The 26,590-nt window shown below is 34.6% G+C and overlaps 3 protein-coding genes and 1 pseudogene across 4 annotated transcripts; 2 read left to right on the top strand and 2 right to left on the bottom strand.

Moving 5' to 3' along the window:
* Positions 1 to 248: 248 nt before the first annotated feature.
* On the top strand, positions 249 to 2,540 carry LOC143589510 (pectinesterase 3-like; annotated as a pseudogene).
* Positions 2,541 to 3,100: 560 nt separating this feature from the next.
* Positions 3,101 to 5,624, top strand: LOC143589977 (alanine aminotransferase 2-like). Of its 2 annotated transcripts, none has more exons than XM_077070591.1 (12): positions 3,101 to 3,286; positions 3,471 to 3,521; positions 3,603 to 3,653; positions 3,736 to 3,801; positions 3,871 to 4,116; positions 4,188 to 4,298; positions 4,378 to 4,590; positions 4,661 to 4,781; positions 4,846 to 5,000; positions 5,080 to 5,154; positions 5,237 to 5,440; positions 5,508 to 5,624. In XM_077070591.1, exons 1-12 carry the CDS (start codon positions 3,101 to 3,103, stop codon positions 5,622 to 5,624), a joined length of 1,596 nt encoding a protein of 531 aa, XP_076926706.1. The 2 variants fall into 2 exon arrangements, with proteins under 2 accessions (XP_076926706.1, XP_076926711.1); XM_077070596.1 differs by having other exon boundaries at positions 3,233 to 3,286; positions 3,871 to 4,124; positions 4,160 to 4,298.
* A 312-nt stretch (positions 5,625 to 5,936) lies between these two features.
* Positions 5,937 to 8,363, bottom strand: LOC143589967 (proteasome subunit alpha type-5). The gene is made up of 9 exons (XM_077070580.1): positions 8,312 to 8,363; positions 8,167 to 8,248; positions 8,013 to 8,093; positions 7,038 to 7,151; positions 6,859 to 6,960; positions 6,680 to 6,738; positions 6,485 to 6,587; positions 6,311 to 6,376; positions 5,937 to 6,192 (listed from the first exon to the last, which is right to left on the bottom strand). Exons 1-9 carry the CDS (start codon positions 8,323 to 8,325, stop codon positions 6,100 to 6,102), a joined length of 714 nt encoding a protein of 237 aa, XP_076926695.1. The 5' UTR covers positions 8,326 to 8,363; the 3' UTR covers positions 5,937 to 6,099.
* A 2,349-nt stretch (positions 8,364 to 10,712) lies between these two features.
* Positions 10,713 to 11,375, bottom strand: LOC143589498 (uncharacterized). The gene has a single exon (XM_077070247.1). It carries the CDS (start codon positions 11,373 to 11,375, stop codon positions 10,713 to 10,715), a length of 663 nt encoding a protein of 220 aa, XP_076926362.1.
* Positions 11,376 to 26,590: the final 15,215 nt, after the last annotated feature.

The following is a 26,590-nucleotide window of genomic DNA, read 5'->3' as shown; positions in this document are numbered from 1 at the left end:
CAGATCGAGGAATTAAGATAATATAAACGGCCGGATTTCCACTCCCACAGAATATATATTTACTAATAAGAATAATAGTGTGACCAAAGTAATTTGCATACCAGGTCAAAGGCAAGTAGCCTCCTTGACCAACTCCCCACACATATATACATATAAAGGAGCAATCGTAAGGCTCAAAACCCACACTAACCGACTAACTAACTAAATAAATTTCATTTTCATTGTTTCGCTTCCACCATTACGTACCAATGGGTCTCGATAAGGCCGAACAACAAGCTTTCCGTCGCAAATCTCGTACGTGCATAGTCATTATCCTCGTCTCAGCCATCCTCCTCCTCGCCGTAATCACTGGAGCCGCAGCTGGAACTGCCATTCACAAACGCAATAATAACAATATACAACCCAAACCCCAGCTAGCTCACCCGCGCAGTCCATCAAGGCCGTTTGCACCCAGACTCATGTTACTCTAGCCTTTCCAAATCCAACGCCACCGACCCGAAAGACCTGTTTAAGCTCTCGTTACAAGTCGCTTTGAATTCACTCTCCGCTCTCTCCTCCTTGCCCCAAACTTTGATCAAGTCAACAAATAGCGCCAGTGACAAGGAGGCGTTAAAGGTATGCTCGACCGTGTTAGATGAAGCCGTTGAGAATCTCCAAGATTCTATTTCCTCAACAGACAATGAGAAGTTGTTGGAGCTAGACGACTTGCAAACGTGGCCGGAAACATGTCTGGATTCTCTAGAAAAAATGGATTCAAAGTCTCTAGCACAAATGAAGTCTCAAATGCGGAATTCGACCGAGTGCACAAGCAACAGTTTGGCTATAGTGTCCAAAATATTTCGTAAGTTATTAGGGGAGATGAAAGTAGGGTTTCCGCACAGGAGGTTGCTTCAAGAAGGCAGGCCTACGCCGAATGTGGCGGTGGCTAAGGACGGAAGTGGAGATGTGACGACGATCAACGATGCGATTGAGATGATCCCAGTGAAGAGCAAGGACAGGTTCGTTATATACATCAAGGAAGGAGAGTATTTGGAGAATGTTGTCTTGGACAAGTCGTATTGGAACGTCATGGTTTACGGGGATGGCATGGATAAAACCATTGTTTCCGGTAGCTTAAATAAAGTCGACGGTATCGCCGCCTTCAACACCGCAACGTTGGGTATACAACAATCTTCCATTGATAACTACACTTAATGATTATTTTTCATTCTTTTATCTTGTTTACATTTCTTAATAACAATTTTCCCGCCTTCATAAACAAAATTAAAGTGACTCTGATAACCATTTGAAGTGTCTAGGGTCTCATGCTAACTAGTATTGTTGTTTGGTTTATTTTCATTCAACTCACATCTTTGTTTTTAGTTACTCAAATGGATATTACTCACCCATAAATTTCTCCTAATATTATGAAGTTTTTCTCTCATCCACAACCAAGTCGGCAAAAACACGACTATTGTATTTGGGATAACACATTTCTTATGAATATGGTATAAAGAATTTAACAAAAAATGATTTATCAAAACTGTTAAATGCATTTATAAATGGTTAAATATTGTTAGAAAATGGTATAAAGAATTTAAAAAAATTATATTTTTGAAAAATGTTGAGCAAAAAGTTAAGCTTTATATAATTAACAAGTTTGAGTTGTTATTGTTAATAAATCAACAAGTTTCACTTGCTTGTATTAACTTATAAATATAGATATTATTATCAAGAACGAGATCTGTATATAAAACAAGTTGATTTTTAAGTTATCATTATAAAATCAACAAGTTTCACCTGATATAATGTCAAATAAAAGTACCCCATTGTCTAAACATAATGCAAAATTACTTATTTTCTGAATCAATGAATAGGTGTATCAGGAAAAGGGTTCATAGCAATGGATATAGGATTCAAGAACACAGCAGGTGGAATTAAAGAACAAGCAGTTGCAATGAGATCAAGTTCAGATTTTTCAGTCTTCTACAGATGTTCCTTTGATGCCTTCCAAGACACCCTTTATCCACATAGTAACCGTCAGTTTTACCACGACTGCAGCATCACTGGCACCGTGGACTTCATCTTCGGGGACTCCTCAGTGGTCTTGCAGAACTGCAAGATTATGCCTCGGCAACCGTTACCTAAGCAGTTTGTAACCATCACAGCTCAAGGGAAAAACGATCATAACGAGAACACTGGCATTTTGATCCAGAACTGTGAGATAACGCCTCTCGATAATGACAATCTTACAGCCCCGACGTACCTGGGCAGGCCGTGGAAGGACTACTCGACGACTGTGATCATGCAGTCGAGTATCGGCGGGTTTTTGCATCCGTTGGGTTGGGCAGAATGGGATCAGGGTGTGGAACCACCTTCAAGTTATATTTTATGGTGAGTACCGGAACACTGGCCCTGGGTCCACGACTGATAAACGGGTTAACTGGCCGGGTTATAAGCCAACGTTAACAAGTTCCCAAGCGGCTAAATTCAATGTCGGGTCTTTCATTGATGGATGAACATGGTTACCTCAAACATAAGTGACATTTGATTCCACTTGATTGATGTTCATGATAATTGTTAACTAAACAAAACTTTTAGTCTTGTATTTATTTTCTTGTTAATTTTATTTTATGAAGAATGCTACATGTTTCTATTTATAGAAATATGTTTGTTTGAAAGAAAGAAAAATATGAACTATATTTGTTGAAAGAATAATTTTAGTTTTTTCTTGAAAAAAAAATGTTAACATTTGGTGGCAAATAGTGAAGGGCATAACGGAATTGACTCACACTCACTGACCAAGCCCAGCCACATGCATAATTTAAATTGATTACCCTTGATGTTATGCATCTATTATAGTCATCACCCTTTTTTTTCAACAAAATTTATCTCAAGTTTTAAAACATCATAATGTCAAATAAAATCAAGAGATTCATAGTCTAACATTGAGCTTTTAGTAACCATTATTTCTTAATATTGAAAAGGTAAAAACTGCAAGGAGATATCTTGTTAAATGTGGAAAGGTTAAGGGTAGATGTTGAAATAATGAAGAGTGAATCGGAGTTTGATTTGGCATGTTTGAAAGCAAAAGCATGCATTGGATTGTTGGTGTCTCCAAATGCGGAAATTCGTGGGTGAAAGAGCAAAAAGGTTGATTCACACCGTCGTGAAATTTAATCCTTATCATACAACAACATTTTCCTCTTCAAATAATACATCGCTGCGTTCGTCCTTTCGTTCTTACACAATCATGGCTTCAAATGTTGCAACACCACCTGTTACCGTTGATTCCCTCAATCTTAAGGTTGCATGCATTTTGTTAGCTGTCAAGTCTGTATTTTTTGGTCTTATTGTCATTTTGTTTAACGATTTAATAAAGATACGTTTAAGATCACAAGGCATATAAAATTAGATGGTTAATAGTAACTAGTACTTGGTCGATTTGCAAGTACGTTGTAACTTACAGATGAGACGTGCTCATATTCTAGGTATTAAAATGTGAATATGCTGTTCGTGGTGAAATCGTCTCTGTGGCTCAGGTAATTAAATCAGCTAAATTATTATTGATACAATGAGTGTTTTATCTAAAGAATAAATATTGCTATGTTTGATTACTGCAGAAATTACAACAAGACTTGCAAGCAAATCCAGGTGATCATCCTTTTCAGGAGGTATAACTTTCTTGCATGATGCATGCTTTATAATTATTTACATTGATGGCAATATTACCTACCTCTTCCTTATCCTTGGCAGATACTTTACTGTAATATTGGAAATCCACAATCACTTGGTCAAAAGCCGATAACTTTCTTCCGAGAGGTTGGGATGCTGCAACTTTACTGTCATGATAAGTAATTGGCACTACTCATGTGTGTTATGCTATGCCAGGTTCTCGCATTATGTGATCACCCTGCCTTAATGGACAAGAAGGAAACAAACACTTTGTTTAGTGCAGATTCCATAAAACGAGCGTTAATGATCTTGGATCAAATGCCTGGAAGAGCTACTGGTGCATATAGTCAGAGTCAGGGAATTAAAGGATTGCGTGACACCATAGCCGCTGGTATTGAAGCTCGTGATGGTTTTCCTGCTGATCCAAATGATATCTTCTTGACCGACGGTGCAAGTCCAGGGGTAAAATAGTATTGGTTGATTTTGAATGTCATTTTGAACACAGCAAAATTGATCATTTTCCTTTTTACCAGGTCCATATGATGATGCAGTTGTTAATAAGATCAGAGAATGATGGAATATTATGTCCCATTCCTCAATACCCTCTTTACTCGGCTTCCATTGCCCTTCATGGTGGCACCCTTGTATGTGCTAGCTAATATTACTTCATAAAAACTAGCATCATGAATGTTATAATTCTAATTTGCTTTGCGGATGTTTCAGGTTCGCTATTATCTTGATGAAGCAACAGGGTGGGGGCTTGAGATCTCTGAACTGAAGAAGCAGTTGGAAGCTGCCAGACAAAAGGGTATTACCGTTAGGGCGTTGGTTGTAATTAATCCAGGGAACCCAACGGGGCAGGTTCTTGCTGAGGAAAACCAACGGCAGATTGTTGAATTCTGCAAGAAAGAAGGTCTGGTTCTTTTAGCGGACGAGGTAAACAATCTATTCTTGCATTGCATATCATATCTTGGACACCATTACTAAGAGGATATACATAAAACAGGTATACCAGGAGAATGTTTATGCACCGGATAAGGAATTTCACTCGTTTAAAAAAGTATGCCGTTCTATGGGATATGGCGTCAAGGATATCCTCTTGGTTTCTTTTCAGTCGGTGTCTAAAGGTATACTGTTTTTCTAAATTGTTGGAACTAGAAATGAAAATAAGCAATGTCTTGTAATTTTCAGGATATCATGGCGAGTGTGGGAAAAGAGGTGGTTACATGGAGGTAACCGGTTTTAATTCCGAGGTTAGGGGACAATTTTACAAGGTGGCATCTGTGAATCTTTGTGCAAATATTTCTGGTCAAATTCTTTCAAGCCTTGTCATGAGCCCTCCTAAGGTATATTTATAGCCTGCCAAATCATAAAAAGATTTAGTGGCATATTTGAGGTTTGTGTGATGATAACATATGCATGCAGGATGGAGATAAATCCTATGATGGATATTTGTCTGAGAGAGATGGAATCTTGAAATCACTGGCAAGACGCGCGAAGGTCAGTTGAAATTAAGAAACTAGGATTTGGAAATGGTTAAAATTTGAATTTAAGTTGGTTGGTTTTTTTTAACTGTTGATAGACGTTGGAAGACGCATTTAACAACTTGAAGGGTGTTACTTGCAACAAAGCAGAGGGAGCAATGTACCTTTTTCCACGGATTGATCTGCCAAAGAAAGCCATAAAAGCAGCAGAAGATGCTAAAAAAGCACCAGATGCTTACTACGCCATCCGTTTACTTAATGCCACTGGGATTGTTGTGGTTCCAGGAAGTGGTTTCGGTCAGGTTAGATAACAGACAGTTCCGTCTTTTAGTTGGTTGTTATTTCATGTGACTAACGGTGGGTGTTCAGGTCCCGGGAACATGGCATTTTAGGTGCACAATATTGCCACAGGAGGATAAGATTCCAGCCATAGTTACACGGTTGTCAGACTTCCACTCAAAGTTCATGAATGAATTCCGTGATTAGAGAGTTGAGAGAAGATACCTTCACGAATAAGTTACTCAAGAGGAACATTGTGTTTTACTAATCTATTTCTTGAATGATTTACATTTTTCGGACCTGATGTCAACATGCTCATACTGTTAAAGATATATCCAAAAATATTCCTTCATGATTCCAATAACAATCCATCCTTACTATTTGGACATATTCTTGTTGAGTTATGTAATTAATCCAAGCAATTACTTCAGAAGGCTACATTTTCACCAGAGTACTAATTTTCTCATCAAACACCCAAATCTACACTATATAAAACTAGTCAACTACTTGGTTTGTCGAAACATAAGTTCTAGGGCCTAGGCCTCCACCAATAAACATAACAAGGACCTTGTGTTCAAATACCAAAGGGAAGCAGGATAAAATTTCAACAATTTAGTACAAAATACATGTCAAAGCAAAACAAACAGAGACCGTCTACGATTGATCAAATAAGACTCTTGTTTTATAGACGACTGATAACAGCTTCAACCTCAGCCGGGGTGTACAAGTGATAAGTGGGGGCAACCTTTGCAATATCCACATTATTGGGAGTCACCTGAGCTCAGGAGCACATTAAATGTTCAGTGCTAACACAATATAATCAAACAGAATATTAAAACAAATCACCGATTGTTTCAAAAGACATAAGGTTCCACGCAAGGCTAAAAACTGACCTTTTCTTCCATAACTTGCTTCAAGATGGAAAGAGCAATTGTTTCAGCTTCTTTCAGAGTCAAGTCCTGAAAACATCCATAAATGCAAACACAATAATTAATACTTCTTAATTACTAACCAAAAAAGTTTCATTTCGCGGAGACGTGCTGATAGAAATGAACATTGTATAAGACCTTGTTAAATTGCTCCTGCAGAGAACTGTCAGCACCTTCAGAACCTGAGCCTATAGCTTTTGCATTGCATTGCCAAAATGTGCCTGATGGATCCGTATAGTATCTGTATATAATAAAAGAAAAGAACTTAAACTCTTCTCTTTTCTTTCTTGTTATTATAGATTACTAACACGAAGATAGAATGTTGATACTTACAGACTAGGACCATTTTCATCATGTCCCGCAATAAGAAGAGAGACCCCAAATGGTCGAGACTGCAAAAAGATAGAAATTTAAACAATTGATACTTACAGACTTGGACCAAATCAATAATCATATCCGCATACATACAATATTATAAAAAAGAAAGAAAGTATATTTATTTAGTAGCTAACCATAGATTCTTCATCTCCTTCACCAAAGCGCAGTGCCAGATCACACAGAGCTTGGGTAGTGGACTCCACAGTCATCGGCTCACCATATGAAAACCTATGATTCTATAAAGAGAGAACAAAATCAATATTCAAATAAAACTTATTCCATGTAAAAAAATAGTGGCTGATGTTGGTATCACCTGAGTCTCAACTCGAGCATGTTCAACGAGTGTACGGGCATCTGCAATTAATCCACTCATGGCACAGCCAATGTGCTCATCAATTTCCATAATTTTCTCAACACTACTAGGCTCCTGCAATGAGTGATTATCTCATCAATATCCATTATTAGTTTACTAGGAATAAGTTACAACAGCAACAATATGAAAAAAAAAATGCCACATTACATGCTGTATTCACGTTTTGTGTTTGTATGCAACAATAATACCAATCCATGACTTGATGAATTCTGGGGAAATTTTAAAAAACTCTAAACTAGATCCTGTTGATTTAATATAAAAGTTTGTTATATTGCTTGACCAGACTTTCATAAACTACAAAATACTTAAAGTCTTGTGAATAGTACAGTCCATGTATTTTCCATCAAAATTAATGCACAAGTCCTTTGTTAATATGACCTATCGCTTCCACTTTCCACAGCACAAGAAACTAAGTATCAAACCAAATTCTTGTATAACTTCAACTTATCACTATTCCCTAACTATACAATAAATCATAAATTAAGTATCGCACTTATACACCAAAGGGCTTGTAGCTCAATCGTATCAAGGTGTTTTATTAAGATGGAGGCCTCCCATATGGTGAGGGTTCAAGTCCCATAGTGGGACAAAAATGGTGTAGTATTTTCCGTTAAAAAAAAAGGTATTGCGCTCATACATCTACATCCTGGAAAGCAGAAATCCAATGTCCTACTTAAAGTGTGGATATGATTAATACTAAATATGTATCCACTTAACAAAATGGTATTCCATTGCATATCAGACAAGAATACTAGTTCTATATAAGCGTTTGATCATCTATCTAAATATTAACTATAAAGCACAAACATCAAACAACCATGATGCCTAAGAGAGGAGGAGATCAATTCACAAAGAAACTTTATAAAAAGCATTTAGTAAATGACAGTGATTGATGAAGGTGAAAGAAAGACATACGAGGAGAGGCGAGGTAATACGTTTTTCAACAGCAAGAACAACTCCTTCCTTGGTCTTCAAGCCAATGGCGGTAGAACCCAACTGTGACCATATTAGAGATACAGGTCATTTCATGGAATTCTAAGCAGATAAACAGGCCTAAAAAATCAGTCACCTTGATGGCCTCAATAGCATATTCAACCTGAAACAACCTGCCTTCTGGAGAGAAGGTGTTCACACCCCTATCATACTCAGTCCTACATCAATACACACTGAATCAATGAAGCTTTCTAATCAAATACATTTATTCATTTACCTACCTGGTTAAAAACATCTTCCTTCGATTCGATTGAATTTAATAGATCTCTACTGCAATTAGCATACATGCATAATTAGGTTAAGAAACGAAACTAATCAGATATAAGCTACTAGAAATAGAGCCATAACATAACTGAATGAACACGTACCAATTGCCAATTGAAATTGATGATGAATTACTTAGCTACCGATTAGTGTTTATGGCTTTATGCTAATAAGATGAATGAATGAATGCCTTCTTGCAAAACAAGCCACTGTGGGTGGGTTCGTTCTTCTAAACCGGGTCCAACTTCGGATCAGCTTTTACCCGAACCAACCCAAACCAAACTAAACTGGGCTGAGTTAGCCCATTTAATCAACTTCAATTAGCCTTTTCTAAATGTCTGTCTAGTAATAGTTCTACTGCTTTGTTGGGCCCACGATTCACTTCATTACAATTTGTTTTTTTTTATGAGATTTCCCCTTTTTTATTTATTAATATTATAAGTATTATAAATACCGAAGAGGTTACGTCCCTATTAATATTATAAGTATTATAAATACCGAATAGGAACGGACGAATCACGCATCACAGAGCATGTAATATAACAAGGGTCGAGCCTGAACGATTATGTGCAAGGCGGAATAAGAAACCTATCAGTAGTGCGGACATAATAAGCGGGTCATATATGCTAACGGCATGTGTCGTTGATAGCGACTCATCCCATGTGTGGCAACTCTAATAAGGTAATCATAATCTATTCACTAAATTCTCACGTTTATTTCATTCTCTCAATATATATCAGTCGCTTATTTTCACGTTAGAGGAGGGTGGTCAGAGGAGAAACCCTCTCTCTCTCTCTCTTCGACGAGCTTAATCGGTGTTATGTTTTACAAGTTAACAAGTTTCGCTAGCCGGATTGCCTATACCGAAAGCCGATTGAATCTAGTAGCCTCTGAGATGCTAATTCTTGAATTTATTTATAAATGTACGAATAACTTATTGGTATATTTGTTCAATTTGAAATAACTCTTGACTATTGCATAGTATAGTGTTCAAGTATGACAAGTATAAAGATTATTATTTTATACTATTTCGTCCCGTGAATCTTGTTATTTGAACAGAGAGAGACCATGTGCTACACTACACAGTGGCAGTGTAATAATTTATAGGAGACTATTATTTATTCACCAGCTCAGCCTCAGACTGTGCTACAAGATCATGGGTTTCACCATGTGTTTTGTGGGTAAAACTTTGAACTCAATTAACTTCTTATCTAGGTCAGGTACACTACAGTACAGACCAGGACACATGTACAAATCTGACATATATAAAGAATAAGGATTTTAACTACTTATACATTCTGCACCAATACTTGTACACGAATTGACTACACATGACATCTCACGTTTATTTTGGGTTTAATTTCACATATCTATTTTTATTTTTATTGCAATTTCACTTAATGCTTGTTTTTCTTTGAACTTGAAGATTGATTCATGGCATCCAAAAGGTACAAATACAAATAAAAACTAGTTAAAATCTTTTTTTAACCGTTTGGCTACATGGAAAGCAAGTACAACAAGAGCTAGAAATATGCAAGCTTTCATTGAGGTCCTTTGACTTCTTTGTTGACTTTTGAGGTTGCATGTTGTGCTCATATTGGGCTGCTGCTCTCATTTCTTCTGGTTTTCTATGCACACTTGTCATCCTCTTCATCATCTTCTCCTCAAATTTTGATCTCATTTTCTGAATCTTTACCTATAAGTAAAGTTCAAATCCACTAGCCCATATCAAATTACATATCCAAAATATATACTAGTTTAAATTCAGTCAAACTCTAATTACCAAATACACACATATGGTTGCTATTATTATTATTATTATTATTACATTAAAACACAATAAACAAGAAACCAACAAAGCGGCTTTTGTTTGCACATACCTTTGGAAGTGTAATAGCTTGGGGATTGATATCCACGTTTGAATAATGAGTTCCCAAGAAACAATATTTTAAGCATGTTCACATGGGTTTGGAAAGTAGCTAGCATAAAGTTTAAAAAGAGTAGCATGTATACATATTCCATAGAAGCAAGTAAGAAAGAAAGTGGTGAAGGGCTCAATGTACTCCAGACAAAGCCCTCCTGTTGGTGCGTTTAGACAAACTTTCCCACCCACCAACACCAAAATAATAATACTAAATTAAAGTGATGCTTAATTTTACCTCTAGCTTTCTTGACTCAGCTTCTGCTTTAGCATTGTGGAGGTTTACCCAAGCTTCAATTTTTGCTTCTTCTCTTTGGTACCTACATTGTACACATAACACTAATGACTTCAGTTTTGTTTCCATGTCAAATAATATTACAAACTTACAGTTACAAAATAACAAACTAAGTTACTACAAGTAACATAAGAATAATGTTTCACCTTTGGTGGGATCTAGCTGTTTGTTCTTCTTCCCAAGCACAAGGTGGAATGGTTTTTGGACAATCATTAATATTATGATTATTATTGATCTCAAAGTGTCTCAAACTCTTGGACACATCTTCTTCCTCCTCCTCCCTAGAACTCCAGTTGCAATTAGCAGCCGGTTGTAACTTAGCTAAATGGCATTCTTGAAACTCAAAGGAGGTGCTGCTAGCATTCATCAATGCTAATGGACTAGACATGCTTGCAGGTGTGGTGTGTCGTGGCGGAGACACACTCCTGTACGGCGTGGGACATGACCCTGCTTTAACTTCATCAACAACCACTTGATCCGTGGATGCATCTTTCAATACGAACCCTTGGTTTATTGGCACCACACATTTGAACCTTGAAAATTGGTTGTCTTCAGCGTTTGTTAGCTTATCTTTTAGAAGGATGTCAGGCGGATCATTGAAAGGTTGACGAGTGATTGGTTTATGATCATGATGAAGATGAAGATGAAGATGAGCAGGTGGGCCACTAATAAGCCATTTCTGGGCATCATCCCATTTCGAAGGGAAGCTCTTTCTGGACCCAACACCAACACTAAAGCTAAAAACGGGTCTACCCAGTGTTGCTGGAGCTTCAACCACATTATTATTATTGTTAGTCTTGGCCATAGTAGATACACAATGTGCGATGTTTTGAGAAAGAAAGATGATGAAGGTGGTTGGATATATGGTTTTTTTAGATGAATAATTAATAATGAAGAGAAGAGGTTAGGTTAGGTTAGGTTAGGTTAGGTTAGTAGGCATGGTGAATAGAGTTGATCAGTATAGAGGAGGAGGAGGAGGATACTGTTGTGTTAGAAAACAAACAAGGAATCTGTTCTGTACAATAATATATATATATATATATATATATATATATATATATGGGAGATTTCAAATAAGAACCCTTTTGAGTTTTAAGAACTCGAAAGAACTCAACGTAACGATTTTTTTTTTCGAAATTTTTTTTACACATGCGTAATATACATAGGTTACATACACGTAAAAAAATTACATAATTTTTTACGCACCGAGTCGACTTTTTACACATGTGTAACGGACGTAAAAGTTTGTGTAATCACTTACATATTTATTATCTCTCATACTTTAACTTTTTGGTCAGATTTAATCTTAACCACATATTTCAATCCATTTAATTAAATGTGTGGCCAAGAATTGAGTTCTTAAGTTCTTAAAACTCAACATGGTTCTCAAAATATCCCTCTCCTATATATATATATAGGGTAAGGTTAAAATGAAAACCCATTTGAGTTGTGAAAACCCGCGAAAACCTTATGTAACATCGTTTTTTTTTTTGTTACATGTAATATATGTTGTAACATTTAATACAAAACATCGAAACATCAAAAAAAATGTTTTGCTATTTTTTAACATTTTTTTACTAATTTTTATATATGTTTTCAGGAGAGAGAAAAAGTTATATTTATATTTACATTTTTTATTCACTTTAATTGTAAACCACAAGATTTAAACATTAATTAAAAGCATGTGGTTTAGAATGAGTTTCTAGAGTTTTCACAACTCAAGTGGGTTTTCATTTTATACTTAGCCTATCTATACCATATATAATGTATGAAAGGAGGGCAAATTAAGACACCTTAGTTTTAAGGGATTTACAATCAATGTAACAAATGATACAACCTTCTATGCATCTAGGATAAGGACAAACTTGTCTAATAAAAATGTTATACGGTTACTAAACAATAATTTACAAAATTAGCCCTTTCACCTTGCCTAACTTTTATGAATTTTAAAAATAGTTACAACTATGATCCTTGATCTTTCACTAATATGTGATTTTTATTTTCACTTTTAACCCAACTTTCCTCATTGTTTTTAAGTATTAATAACTTTTTTGTACGTTAATATTTTTTTAAAGAAATTGCACCAAAAAAACGAGCATATTTTCCTCTTTAATTTGAGTATGATATTGTTATATTTTTTTTAGTTAAAAAATATAACATTTTGTTTAAGGGTGTTTGCGGTCTGGTTTTGATGGTTTTTAAACTAAACCGTTGGCCAAATCGTTAGTAATGGGTTCTCATCGTCAAAAACTGAAACTGAAACTTTGAAGATTAAAAATGACCGGCCAAAAGCTAATGAAAAATTTCAACTGTGAAACCAAACCAATGGTCGGTTTGAACGGTTTCAAATCAAACAATGAACACCCATAAACTTGTTTTTTTTTTTTTGGTAAAAGGGTTTGTACCCAGGCTATAATAAAAATAAAAACTGGCGTAATGACAGAGTATCAAAACGGCAACAAAAAAACACAACCACAAAAACTAGACGAGAGGCATACCACTCGCTAGCCTAAAAACCCACTAAACACAGCCCATTAAACTACAAGAAAACAAAATAAACATTAGACTTCTAATGTAGCATTAGGCAGCTTCCAAACTTCCATCCACTTCCTTGAGCTTGAACGAAACCGACTCGAGAGAAGTTTTAATCTGACAATGCCCACTACCGCATCAATGATCTGACTGCAATCCCTCTTTTGATTTTTGAATAGTCTTAAATTCCTTTCCTGCCAAATCAGGTAGCAAGTCGCTGATTTACTAGAAGCAAAAGACTCATATTTCACCAAGATATCCCCCCACATATCAGAATATGAATCAATCTTAGCAAACTCACATACACCTTTCCAGACTTTGAGTGAAAGCGAGCAACGAAAGAATAAATGACCATGAGAATCAGGTTGAACATCACACAGCGGACATACCTGGCTGACATCAGTTCGGTTCTCCCAATATCTTACCTTATCCTGAGTTTTTAAACGATTCTTAATGATCAGCCACAATAAAAAAGCGTGCTTAGGAATACAGTTAGGATACCATACAACATTAAACCAAGTGACCTTGCGATCCTTAGATCGAATAGCATGCCACATATCCTTAACAGAAAACTGATCAAACTTTCCATTCAAATCTTTGATCCAAACTTCATCATCTTTTTGATTTTGAATTGAAGGAGACTGCACAGAATGAAGAAAAGAATTCCATTCAACCGGCCACCTCCAAATACCCTCCTCAACTAAATTTGAAACTCTGTCAGATAAAGAAAAACCCTCCCGATGGATTGATCTAGTAGACACCATATCAATCAGAGGACGTGTAGTACACCAATTATCATACCAGACAGAAGTAGAGTCACCGTTCCCAATACGAAACCAGAAAAATTGTCTCACCATTTGCCGAATCTGTAAGAGGTTTCTCCAAGTGCAAGACATATTACCCCGCTTTTGGACAGCCCAGAAGCTAACGCCCCGCAGTTTATATGTATGAATCCATCTGACCCAAAGAGATTCCTTGTTACTAAGCAATTTCCATATATGAGCAGACAAAAGCGCAACATTAAACTCGGACAACCTTCGAATACCAAGACCACCTTCAAATTTAGGAAGGCAAACAGCCTCCCAAGCCACTTTAGCTTTTCCCCGGCAACAATCCCCATTAGACCAAAGGAATCTTCTCATGAGTTTTTCAATTTCAGTAATTAATTTTGCCGGAAGTAAAAACATCATACCCCAGTAAATATGCATAGAAGAAATAACTGATTTAATTAATTGAAGCCTACCCGCAAAAGACAAACTTTTATTTTTCCAATCAGCTAACCTTCCTCGAACACGATCCACCAAAATCCGGCAATCCTTGTAATAAAGATTTTTTGAAACCAACGGAACACCAAGATATTTAACGGGTAAAACCCATAAACTTGTTACGTGATTACTAAGTCTATGTTTTCCGCTACATCGCGCGGACACCCGCCTAGTATATATATATATATATATATGACATTGAATTTGAAGGTGGTGTTTTTATGTTTGAAAATGGGCGTGCTTAGTAGATAATAGCATGGTCCACGGGTCAATGGAACATGCATCGTGTGTTTGTGTGTATATATATATAGGGTATATATATTTTGAAAACCCACCTGAGATACAAAAACTCTAGAAACTTATTATGTGGACTATATTTTGATACATACATGTTTTCATATTCTTTTGATTTAAAGAAAGAAGGGCAACTTAGTAAAATGAAAACCCACTTGAGTTGTGAAAACTCTAGAAACTCATTCTTAATCATATGTTTTTAATTAATGTTTAAATCTTGTTGTCCACAATTAAAATGAATAAAAAATATAAATATAAATATAACATTTCTCTCTCCTGAAAACATATATAAAAATTAGTAAAAAAATGTTAAAAAATAGCAAAACATTTTTTTTTATGTTTCAATGTTTTGTATTAAATATTACAACATATATTACATGTAACAAAAAAAAAACGATATTACATAAAGTTTTCACGGATTTTCACAACTCAAATGAGTTTTTATTTGAAAACCCACTTAAGATACAAAAGCTCTTTAAACTCATTATGTGGACTATATTTTGACACATACACGTTTTCATATTTTTTTTGATTTAAAGAAAGAAGGGCAACTTAGTAACTTTATTCATTCCATGCACTAAAGTTCTTATATTCTGATTTGACATTCTTTCATATTAATTTATATCTTTAAAATTTTCTTACCAATCATGTTTCTCTTCTTTTTTCTTTTTATTATTTAGTTATATTACTATTCTTTTTAAACAACCATACTTTCATCTTTTATTAGTTATATTACTATTAATAGTTGTTACAAATATAATAAAGCAAAAATGTTGGCACGATAAGGAGTAATTAAAATATGTAGGCGATATGTTAATTGGAATTTCTCTAATTGTTTTTATTTGTTCCACTTCTAATTAATAAACTTAAACTTTTACAATTTTATACAATCTATTTGTCCATTTATTTTGTTATACACTAGTCTCATATATTATATGTTATATATATAACCAACATTGTAATTTACGTAAATGCCTTATGTAAATTAACACAAAATTTTAAACTTTAAAATATGTATATTTTATTAAAATATTTAAATTAATATAAATTTTTAAACTTTAGAATAAGAAAATTTTATTAAAATATGTAATTTACATTAATATAAAAATTAACATAAATTTTTATATTTTAAATATGTAAATTTACATTATATCACCATTCGGTTACCGACAATGTCATGACGAGAGATCCATTAATATTATTTGACAATCATTTATTTTAAAATTTTGTTTCTTTAGTGTTACATAATGTACAAATTATTTTTTATAAATGTTATATTTGTAAGTTTTTTATGTATACATATATTTTATAACTTTTTTATGTATAAAAAATGTTACATAATATATACATATTATACATATATTTTTTATAAATGTTTCATTTGTAACTTTTTATGTATACACATATTCGTAACTTTTTTTCTTATAGATTTACATTTTTTTATTTTATAAAATGTAAATTTATTTTATTTTTTATTATAAATATGTAATTAGCATAAACTTTTAAATTTTCAAAATTGTCATTTTATTAAATTATGTTAAATATGTAAATTAATATAGATTTTTAACTTTAAAATATGTAAGTTTTATTAGAACGTGTAAATTAACATACTTTCGATCATATAAAAATTAACTTTAAAGAATGTAATTTTTATTAAAATATGTAAATTATGACATGACGGGTATGTAAGTTTTATTAAAATATGAATTTACCAAACATGAAATTGACTACTTTAAATAAAAACTAATAAGATAAAAAAAGTCAAAGTAATTTTGAAGCTAAAAAACACTTCCTGCAATACTTTATAAAAGAGCCAGAAATCTTAAATATATGTACCCAAACTACCCCTTCTTGTACTTCATAGTACTTAATGCTAATATTGTATCAACTTTTATTGACTTAGTTCAATCAAGTTACAACCACCATTGATCTATAATAATCAAGGGCCAAGGGAGAGGGTTTTTAAGGTTTTTATAACTCACTAGGGTTTTTATTCTAACCATAGGATGTATAGAATGAAAACCCACTTGAGTTGTGAAAACTTTATAAACTCATTCTCAAACACATGTTTTTAATTAAAGTTTAAATCATGTGGTCTACAATTAAAGTTAATAAAAAATATAAACATAAATATAAAACATTTTCTCTCTCCTGAAAACATATAAAAAAATTAGTAAAAAAATATTAAAAAATAGCAAATCAATTTTTTTTATGTTTTCGATGTTTTGTATTAAATGTAACAACATATATTACATGTAAAAAAAACGATGTTACATAGGGTTTCATGAGTTTTCACAACTCAAGTGGGTTTTCATTTTATACTATATATATATATATAGGGGTGGGATCCAGTGAAAACTCCTATTAAAGAGAAAACTTAAAAACTATTTTTAACTTAAAAAAAAAAATTTTTTTTTTTAAGTTTCTTTTTTTTTTCATTATTCTTATATGTTATTATTGGTTCCAAAAAAAAAAAAAAAAAACTTGTCGGTAACCTCGTCGGTGTAGTGCACATGTGTAATAGTGTGCATTGCATATATGTAAAAGTGTTTGTATTGCATTGAATACAACACTATTGCACATATTTGATACACTATTGTATATATGCAATATAAGACTAATACGCACATCGAATACACATTAGTACGTATGTGTAATACAACATTAAGGCACATGTGCACTTCATCGACTTTTATTTTATTATTATTTTTTTCCATATAATACAACACTACTACACATATACAATACATAAATATTGAATATATGCAATTAAACACTATTAAACTTAAAAATACATAGTAATACACATATGTAATACAACGGTATCGCACAATAATATGTATGTGCATTACAGCGGGTTTTTCTTTTTATCTTTTTTATTTTTTCGAGTGAAGGGTAAGAAAATATAAGAATAATAATGGCAAAAACAGAATTTTGATTTTTTTTTATTTTTAATTAAAAATAATTCTTTAGGAGTTTTTAAGTTTTCTCTCTAAAGATAAGTTTTCTCTTGATCCTCTCTCTCTCTCTCTATATATATATATTATCAGGATCATGTGAGAACTTTTTGTGAATTAAAAACTATGAGAACCATTTTGAACCACAAAAAAACCAAATATAAAAAAAATCATAAAACAAAAAAAAATAAAAAAAAGTAAAAAAAACCGAAGTTCTTATTTATCATCGCGGTTCTAAAAAAAATTCTCGTTTTAGCTAAATTATACATATATGTATAATATGTACATATATGTACACACATGTTTTTTTTCCTATACATATATGTATAATTTAAGGTAAATGATAATGTAAATATGTGTGCATTACGTAACTAGAGATTAAATGCAAGTATACATATGTGTATAAGTATAATACGAACAAAAAAGAAAAAAAATCGGTTTTTTTATTATACATAGATGTATAATATGTACATACATTTTTTTTCTATACGCATATGTATAATTTAAGGTAAATGATAGTGTACATATGTGACATTACGTAACTAGAGATTAAATGAAAGTATACATATGTATAGGTATAATACGAATTAAAAAGAAAAAAAAAATCGGTTTTTTTTAATGAAACCGGAATGAAATATAAGAATTTTGGTTTTTTTACTTTTTTAAAATTTTCGTTTATTTTTTTTGTTTTATAATTTTTTAAATATTTTTTTAGAAGTTTTTTAGTGGTACAAAATGGTTCTCAAAGTTCTCAATTTGCCAAGGGTTCTCTTAGGATCCTTACCCTACACACACACACACACACATCTTCATCTCATCAGGAAATTAAACAAAAATGTCTCACCCCGTTAAGCAATTCGCGAAAGCATAAAACGGTAATGTAGCAGATGCGACTGGAATCAAACACATTGTTCATAAAGAAACATTACTAACTAATTTACAATATATTACATTGTTCTAACATATTTTACAAACTAGGTGAAACAATCAAAGCTAGTCCATTAACTACTTTACTTCATACTCGTACTTGCATCAATTTACACGGCCTCGATCACAATCCAAACACGTAGCACATAAGCAATCTACTTCAAGTATCTGTACACTTGAAAAGCATGTTGAAAACAAATCAACTACGAATAGTTGGTGAGTTTCAAAAGTTTTAACGAAATCAGTTCCGCGTACCACACAATCATAACTTGTATGTATGCGCATATGTAAATATGTATTTATGTTTACTAGTAAGTGTGCCCTCGCGTTGCGGCGGGAACCCAGTGAGGATGCAATCGGTTCGAGGTTTCTTTGCGGTGCGGAGGCGATGCAACGAGGATTCAATCAGTAACTATTTAACACATCGTGGAGGGGCGAGATGATAGTGAAAAACATGTATATACAGAAAAATTGTAATAAAATTGTTACCCTATCTTTAAACATTAACATAGCAACAACATTCCAAAAAAAAAAACACAGGCAACTAAATCTTTACATGCGATACCAACGTCAAACCAAACAGGGCAAACATTAAGCAACATGTAATGTTACCTTTTGACTGAGCCAAGAGGTTGTAGTTGAAAACAAACTCTACAAAAGAGCACAAATTAACATCTTAAAGTTAAAATGAATTATGATACTACAAATTAACATACTAATATAGCCCAAATGAGATTTCAGGTTTCTAAGTTTGAAAGTTTAAATTTGGATGTAAAAAGTCTCGGTTGGCTTTCAATGGGTTTTCTCTTAGAACTTTTTACTTCCTACAAAAAATGAAATTGTAGTTAAGAGCATACTTATCCTTTTCAATTTAATTCTATTCTAAGGTTGTAAAGTCGTTCACACCCCTAATTAGATCACTTGTAGTTACATTCTCGACATTCGACATGTCACTCGAACGATTGTTTTTTGTTGATGTCACCATACAACGACGTAACACAGGAATAATAGAACTGTTATTGTCACCTCTGAACGCCTCCAACTCTTTATTGAGTCAAGAAATTTCTTCAGTTTTTTTTTTCTTGAATCATATTCTAGAATTATTACTTGATCTTGTAAGCACGAAATCCTTTTGTTTTTTTTCTTATATTTGACGACTGCGATTGCTCCAAGTCAGCAATCAGTCTCAGTATTTTTTCATTAGCAGATTCAGTTTCAAATCGGCTCTTGTTGTTGAGTTCTTGCAACTTGTTGTCGGCTTAGTTGAACTACTTCCTTGCAAAATCCCTCTCAGCTTTTAATGTTGGGTCTTTAACGTCTTTGGCATTTCTTCGGGTATACGCTGCTAATATATATGGTAAATCAATAAACATATTAATAAACTTAGAGACGACGATTTCAACTTGTCTACAAATGGGTTGATTTGGATTGTGTTCATACGATTCAGTGAGTATAATAAATTAAAAGTTGGCTAAAAAGAAATGTGTGTGAACCCAAACACATTCCAGTAAAGGTTCTTGGAATGTTCACTGTAAAAGAAAAAAATAGCATCAAGCAAACAAATATATTACATCAAAAGTAAAACAATTACACAAAAGGTATAAAATGTAACACTTACTGTATGTAGCATGAAAATGTATCCAGTGATAACCAATATGCCTTAAAACATATTTAGAGAACAAAGAAATACCAAATCAACCAAAGCAATTAAAAATAAATTTACTTGTTGTCGGTACTAACCATGAGGAGGTGGAAGCGAGCCCATCATACCCATTTTCTCAACTAAAAACTGAGCTAAAAACCTAGAAAAATAGACAGAAGGCAGGTAGGTATAGAAGGTACAACTAATTAATAATGTCACTGACCTGAGAAAACAAATTCAAGTTGGCTGAGGGGTGTGGGGCGCTAACCTGGGCGCGTGAGCCCCTCCGCTCGCGCCCCCAGGCGCTAACCCCACACCACCGGGGCGCGAACCTGGGCGCGAACGGGGCGCGAGCGCGAGCCCCCAGGCAGGCGTGAGTGTGGTCGCGGGAGAAGAGAGAGGAAAAGCTGGTGGGCCCGCCCAAAAGAGCCGTTGAGCTCCGATTTTTTTAAAAAAAAAACATTAAAAACTCCTATATAATACCCCAAAATCAACCCATTTCAACCATATCAAAACACAACTTCAATCTCCAAACTCATATATAATATCCCAAACTCCTATATAATACCCAAAAATGTCTGGAAATTGGTACCCAAACCTAGATTCAGCTTATAGTTACGACGATTTATGGTCGTCACCAGACCAATCGATGTTTTATTCGGGGCCGCAAGAAACATCCGGCTTTCAACCATCCAACATACAACCGTCTCCTAACTTTGTTGTTCCAGAGACACAAGAATCACACGATGATGCTACGGGAGCAAGACGACGCGTCCACCGGAAAAAACAACTTGCAACGGACGGGCCGGGACCGGCTTCGACTCCGAGGACGAAACGGAAAACCACTCCGTGGTCATCGGATGAGAAGGAAGCCTTGTGTCGGGCTTGGATAGTCATTTCTGAGGATCGGCGTTGCGGTAATTGTTTTAACGTTTTTAAAAATGATTTTTAATAAAAAAGTTAAATAAAAAAGTTAACTGGAAATCTAATTTAATTATTCATTTTGCAGCCGACTACCAAAAAAGCAAGGTTTTTTGGACAAAGGTTAGGGAGACGTTCTATACGCTCGTTGGGAGTACAGAGCGAAACGCCGATATGATTTCGGGTCGGTGGTCCGAAATCAGAAAATTTGTCGGCTTGTTTACTAATCTTTTCAACAGGAACGCCGGTCGTATGAGACCAAGTGGCAGTGATGATTTGGCGGTTTACAATTTCACTGTCGAAGAGTGGAGGCAGGAGTGTTTGCGGAGGTATGGGACGGTGAAGACGTGGGACGATTTAAAGTTGTGGGAGAGGTTGAAAAGGTGTTCCAAGTGGGTTGAGCTTGTGGCGCCGGACCATGATGCGGAAGTAGGGCCGAAACGGACTAAAACTAGTTCGTCTGGAGCGTATAGCACTTCCGCCAGGTCGGATTGCCGCGTTGGATTTGACCTAAACATTGCGGGGGAGGAAACGTCTTCACCGCCGAGGAGGCGGCCATTGGGACGGGACGCCAAGGGGAAAAAACCGGCTGAGGGGGGAGCCGTAAACATCGTCGATCTTGTTGAATCCCTCAATAAATTCAACAAAACCATGGAGGTGGTCTCTAATGACAAAAAGGAAAAAAGTCGAATGAGAGATTTGGACTTCCTTACAAGAGACTTCAGTAACCTAAATCCGGTCGATCAAATGCTGATGGAAAAGCAAAAGGAACGTATCCGAAAGAGGTTGATCGAAGAAGACCAAGCCGAAGAATAAGAATAATGTTTTTTTTAGTACTTTAATTTTTATTTTATTTTTAGATATTAATTTGTTTTTTTTTAATGTGTGTTTTTTTTAATAATTTATGAGTTTTTTTAATAATACGTTTTTTGAATATATTTATAAAAAAATAAAAAAAAAAATCCGCTGGAGCCCCTGCTGGAGCCCCTCCACACCAGGGCCAGGGGCTCCAGCGTAGAGGTGCACAAATCGGTTTTTTTAAAAAAACCGGTTCGGTTAATAACTGGACCGGTTTTTCTTGGCCTGGAAAAAAACCGGTTTTTAAATAACCGGACCGGTTTATTAACCGGTTTTTTTGGTGCAAAACTCGGACCGGTCTAACCGGTTAGGACCGGTTTAGAAACCGGTTAGAACCGGTTAATAACCGGTTTTTTTAATTAACCGGTTTTTTTTTAAAATAACCGGTTAATAACCGGTTTTTTCATAATAACCGGTTTTAAAATTAACCGGTTTTTTCCATAACCGGTTCAGTAACCGGTTTTTTCTCTAGAACTTGTAACCGATATACGAACCGGCGGTTACTAAACCGGTCAAACCGGTTTTTAAATAACCGGTTTTTGTAAAAACCGGTTTTCGGTTTAAACCGTTGAACCGGTTCACCAACCGGTTTTTTTGCCCATCTCTACTCCAGCGGGGGCTCCAACACCCACCTTATCCAGTTTCTCTCTCTGCCACACGTCACAATATTATTGGCTGGAGCCCCCACTCGCGCCTCCGTTAGAGCCCCCCACACCCCTCAGCCTTAGACATCAAAGTCTTAAAGCCTACATAACATGTTCCTTGCGTATGCGAGAATAGTAAAATCAAACAGAGGAATCAATTTCGGTTTCTTTAAATTATGATGTTTTCTAAAAAAAATATTATACAAGAAGGCATTCCGTTTCTACATTATAAGCTCCGAATGGTGAGCTTAAGATAGTCATTAATAACATACATGACCACTGACCTAGACTCAGTTTTTTACTGAAGCAATATTCATTAGAGGCTTCAAGTACAAGGTTTCACAAACTTAAAAATTGGTTGTTCAACCACTAATTATCGAACACTTAGAAGGTGCCTACAAAAAGTTATTTAATAGCATTTATTGTAATCAGATTAAATATATTATTAATTAAATTCAAAAAAAGGAAATGGACAAAAAAGTCTTGGCCCGTCACCCTATCAAATCTATTTTGACATGGACTGAAAATATACCCCTTCGACCCTATACCCAATTTGCGTTACCGTCCTCCAATTGTGCCCTACAATTACTTATGATTGCTGTCTTGATACAAGAAATTTGATACACTTGGGTTCTCATTCAAACGAAACTATTAAGGTGAGTTTAGGATGCGTGTATGATGTGAATTCTATGCCACATTTATTTAGATATTAAAACATGTAAATATGATTTATGGATGTTAAATAAATACAGAATGATTACACATATATGATGCAACATTAAAAATATTGCAAACATACCTTGATTAGCAAACGTTGTCACTATGCCTTCAACATATTCTTTGATAAATCACTGAATTTTGATATTCAACATCCTTTAGTGAGAGTTTCTCTAGTGCCTCTGATAGAAACCGGAAATCGAAAGCTTAAAATTAAGATAAACAACCTGATTCGAGATAGGCTAATCTCCAGATTACAAGGTTAACAAACCCTAATTTTTAATAACATAAACATCGATATCTCTCAAATGAATGCAAACTCTAATTTAATATTGATACAAACGGTTATTTGCCATAACCGTCCCTAAACTATCGGAAACGTATCAATACATCCCTGCCGTATAAATGACTTGTCCTCAAGTCGAGAATCAAATAGTTGTGCCAAGCAATTAACCATTCGATTATTGTAGGCTGACCAGCTTCTTAGACCCCGTCTTGAAGATTGATTTCCCAATCTTTGGTAATTGGTAGGGAAACTATTGGTGTTGCTAGGACTTGAACTCATACATGATTTATCTCAAGAGAAATGTGATAAGGATAAAAAAACTAAGTGGTGGTTTTACAAATCGTGGGCAGGGCTGCATTCGTGTAACTACCTCCTTTCCACCCCACCTCTTAGTTCACGATGATTTTGATCCTCATCTCCCATCTTAAACTGAACACCATCTCCAATATTCAATTGAACACTATCAACGACCTTTAATTGAACACCCAAAACATGTTTTGACCTGCATTCGTCATCTCTAGGGTTGTCATCAAGGGCTTCTTCATTGATCATATCTAGCAGTGGTACACGGAGAGAGTCATGCTCGGAACCCTCCGGTTCCTCCGCCACCGTGTTCTTCAAATCGCCATCTAATCCTTCACTGTTACAACCATCTCCGATCACCCGGACTTTGATTTCTTCAACATCGTCCCTCAGATATGAAAGAATGGCGTCTAATTGTGCTGCAATGGTTGCTAACTGATCTGCTAGATTCCGGGTTGTATGCATCATTCGATTTCCCGGCAATGGAACCATTGATAGAAACCGGAAATCGAAAGCTTAAAATTAAGATAAACAGCCTAATTCGAGATAGGCTAATCTCCAGATTACAAGGTTAACAAACCCTAATTTTTAATAACATAAACATCGATATCTCCCAAATGAATGCAAACTCCAATTTAATATTGATACAAACGGTTATTTGCCATAACCGTCCCTAAACTATCGGAAACGTATCAGCCTCCATCTGTGGTATACCTGTTATTAATATTCAAATATTCAAAGCATACAAATACTAACAACTCACTAAATTTTGATGCAGAAAAATATGATAAGTGTTACCAAACTAAATAAACTTACAAAATTGTATCATCCCCGAGATGTGACCGAGTTAAAAGCACCAATGCCAACAAACAGATAAATGAACCTGCACACAAGAAGCAAAATTATTCAATTACTATAGTTGAACAGATCTAGTTACTATAGTTCAGCGATCTTTCTAAAATCTAATTCGTTGAAACTCCTTTTATTTTAGAGCCTATGAACAAGGTTTTTATCTTGTTTTCCATGTCAACATCGATATGTTTAATTAAGTGCTTTAAACGCGGATCATATTTAATATTTTTTTAGTAGTGGTTGGTGTTTCAATCAACTAATGTCATAAACTGTGCACTACAGATCACCATTATTGTTCTTTTTAGTCAGCACATTACGCTTACTTTAGATAGCGGTTTTGTACAACAGACTGTTGTGATCTTACAATGACCAGTCGCAAAGTAGACATCATATAATAGCATTATCATCATCATTAACAAAAATCCCCATTTCAATCCCAACTCTAATTCAGATTCTTATCGAATTAAGCTATTAATTGCTTGAGAAAAAGAAGTAGAGTAGAGATAGACCGGATGGCACGTACCTTCATTGAGTAGCATCTATCATCTATACTAACCGCACATCAAAATCTCAATTTTCTAGATTTATGGCACGTTTGAAAAAGATACTGTATGACTAAAGGACTCGGCTCTTGATGGCCGGATTATCTTTTTCCCCTTTACCAATAAAAGAATGCATAATGATAATCATCTCAAATCTTTTGGTCCACTGGAAACAGCACCTGGAGATAAGACATAAACTTTCTAACACTCATATTAACTGGATTTAGTCATCATTTATGTAGAAAGAACAACTTACCTCAAGACACTGTTGTGCTAATCAAATTGCAGTAACATACCTACATAAAATTAAACAATCTTTAATGAAACTTCATGTCGAATATCTGAATACAAACAGGCAAACAACATGATAAAACATAATAAGACCAAAAGAAGAGGGGAAAAAATGATATGATCCCTCAGTTTTACAAATTTCTTTATAGTGTTACATTTCAACAAACACCTGGTGTGCACCCTAAAAAAGAAAACAAATAATCATACATCAGCTACCATACATAACCAAAACCATTAAATCGTAATCTCCTATTTTTATATAACAGAATTCCAGAATATTTTTGGTGCAAACAATGGCATTAATTCATGAATACTGAAGTTAGGTACAAAACAAGTAAACGAGCAAGCAAGGAAACAAAAGATTGGGTCCTAAACAACGGGTAGTAAATATGTTCATGTCAAAATAATTAATTTTTGTGCAGGTAAGATGGGTGTCGTAACTTCAGACTCTCGTAGTAACCAAACACGAACTGACATCAGTTTCGTCAATACCAGTTCGGTTCAAACTGAAGATGTAAATCAAATCAATGCAAACATGGTACCTTTTTTTTCTGTAGGGAAATTTAAATTTAACCATAAACACTTTAATTTAGATAAGATTTGTTTAAATATGTTCTCACAGAGGACCAAAGTAAACTAAATTAAGTTTGACATTTGTACATTGCAATGCTTATTGAAGCTTACCTGTTATGAAATGGAAGCTGCAATCAACAATATCCGATTTGTTACCCTGCCATATACAATTTGAACCGTTAGACGAACTGACATGTGTTTCGTTAACCAGTTCGGTAGCAGTTTGTTGCTTGTAATAAGCAATCAATAACTAACCTGTAACCGATGGAATTGGTAAAGAAACCGTGGAACGAACTCAAATAGAAACGAAAGCTATCTGTGTAAATAAATCATAAATCCATAACAAATCCTCGTGGAAAGCTGAAATCGATAATAAGAGCATAACATATCTTATCTTCTCAGTTAGGGCAGAAGAA

This window comes from Bidens hawaiensis, unplaced genomic scaffold (genome assembly GCF_021521415.1).
Source record: "Bidens hawaiensis isolate Kalapana, Puna unplaced genomic scaffold, B.hawaiensis_p1.1 tig00001597_1, whole genome shotgun sequence".
NCBI classification, from domain to species: domain Eukaryota; kingdom Viridiplantae; phylum Streptophyta; class Magnoliopsida; order Asterales; family Asteraceae; genus Bidens; species Bidens hawaiensis.
The sequence above is the reverse complement of the archived record's forward strand: the minus strand, read 5'-3'. Positions and strand labels throughout refer to the sequence as shown.